A 1,820-nucleotide genomic window follows, 5' to 3' on the forward strand; every position below is an offset into this window, starting at 1 on the left:
GACTAGCTGCCTTCCCTCTAGTCTTACACTGCTAAATTAGGGACGGCAAGCGCAGATAGCCCTCGTGTATTATTCTGGTAAAACATCAGTGTAACACCAAATTGAACATAGCCTATCATTTAATAAGATGATATTTACTTTACACAACTTTCGAAAATTATGCTTGAAAATTCTTCACAAAAATGTAGCTTGTGGTATGATACAAGGAGTGGAAAACTTACTTATAAACAATAAATACAACATGTTATCTAAATTGGTAATGTTATTAACAACCTGAGTTTACTCTTTTTACTGATTCATGAAGCTCAAATTTAGTTATAGCATTTATGTATATTATAGTTCTACCATAAATTTGGTTTATATTACGGTATCAACCTTGCAATGTGTGTGTAACTATATATATATGATATGTTTCTTCACATCACTCAATATTTGTTTTTGGAATAACGGTATACGTGTAGGATCTAATATTTGTCTTTCTTTCTTGAAATGTTGAATATCTTTTTTAAAATCTTCATAACAGCTGACGCCATTTTGATGAGTGGAAGCACATGCTGTCACTTCTCCTTTCTTGGGATTCGTCTGGTCAAACCGTAAAGTGACGTATTTATTATCGTGTGCACGTGACGCCAGGCATCTTAAAAGTCGTTTCTTCCACCGTTTTTGAAAGGACAGTGAATTATTTACCTTGGACTTTAGTTCTTAATAAACAACCGAATTCTATGTTAAATAACGTATTGTCTTGATAAACATACACTGACCATCGTGTATACTGTTAAGCCTAATGTCATTGAGTTACGGTTTATTTTTCTCAGTACATAGTTTAGTGCCATAATAGACTATGCGTTTTTTTAATGTAATTTAATTGTATCTTTACATATTATTCTTTTGTGATATTGCCTTTAGATATAATTTGATATGCTATAAAAACTAGTGGTAAACGTTTAAAGATTTCATGTATAATGTATATACCTGTACAGAGAGACAACTAAAAGACCGGGTATTATTAATTTCGAAGTAAAATCGCCCTCTGTTGGAAGTTACTGGTAATCAGACTCTTAGAACAAACTCTGGTTTGAAGAACATATAATTTTCGGGTTAAAGTTGTATGAAGATACGTTTAAAATATAAATTATATTTAAAATTTATTGACGAAATTAAAAATCATTTACGTGTTGAAGTAATTTTTGTCTGCAATGTCATGAAAGCTGGCGGCATTACTTTAGGTAATAAACTCAAAGTTCAATCCAGTTAGTTTTAATATGCGAGTACTATTCTGTTCTTATTGGCGATGAACGGTTTTTGAACTTTTCTGGTTACCATTTTGGTGTTCTCAGATGGGGCAGCGGCAAATCTACGGACTTATAACCCTAAAATCTGGGGTTCGATTCTTCTTGGTGGATGCAGTATTGTGGCTTTGCTCTAAAACAAACAAACAAACAATTTCGGTATTTAAAAGGCTAAAAATTCTTAATTAACATGCGTGTAATTTTTAAGATTGTATTAACTGATAGAACCATGTATTAAATTTCTTAATGAGAGAATTGTAGCTTTTGAAACCACTTAATTACGGTATTCAAAATATACGTATTTCTAGAACTAACCTTAATGAATCTAAGTTTCAAATGGACAGCAACTGCCTGTTGTAGAAATTTACAAATGTAAAGGACGACGTTTCTAAAATCTTCCGCCTTTCGTCGTCAAGTTCTGTAAATTTCTACAATAGGCAGTTGCTGTCCATTTCAAACTTAGATTCATTATGAATGCTCTGCCTAAACAACCTACCAAAGAGGACTAACCTTTCTTGGAATTCTAATCTT

The 1,820-nt window shown here is 32.3% G+C and overlaps 1 protein-coding gene across 1 annotated transcript in view; it reads left to right on the plus strand.

Annotated features, from left to right (window-relative positions):
* LOC106472157 (dachshund homolog 1-like) overlaps positions 1–1,768 on the plus strand; it is a 47,253-nt gene extending 45,485 nt beyond the window's left edge. The window contains exon 10 of the mRNA XM_022400758.1: positions 524–1,768. Within this exon, the coding sequence (XP_022256466.1) occupies positions 524–597 (74 nt within the window). The 3' untranslated portion in view covers positions 598–1,768. The remainder of the gene's footprint in view (positions 1–523) is intronic.
* Positions 1,769–1,820: the final 52 nt, after the last annotated feature.

Source organism: Limulus polyphemus, unplaced genomic scaffold (assembly GCF_000517525.1).
Source record: "Limulus polyphemus unplaced genomic scaffold, Limulus_polyphemus-2.1.2 Scaffold5122, whole genome shotgun sequence".
NCBI classification, from domain to species: domain Eukaryota; kingdom Metazoa; phylum Arthropoda; class Merostomata; order Xiphosura; family Limulidae; genus Limulus; species Limulus polyphemus.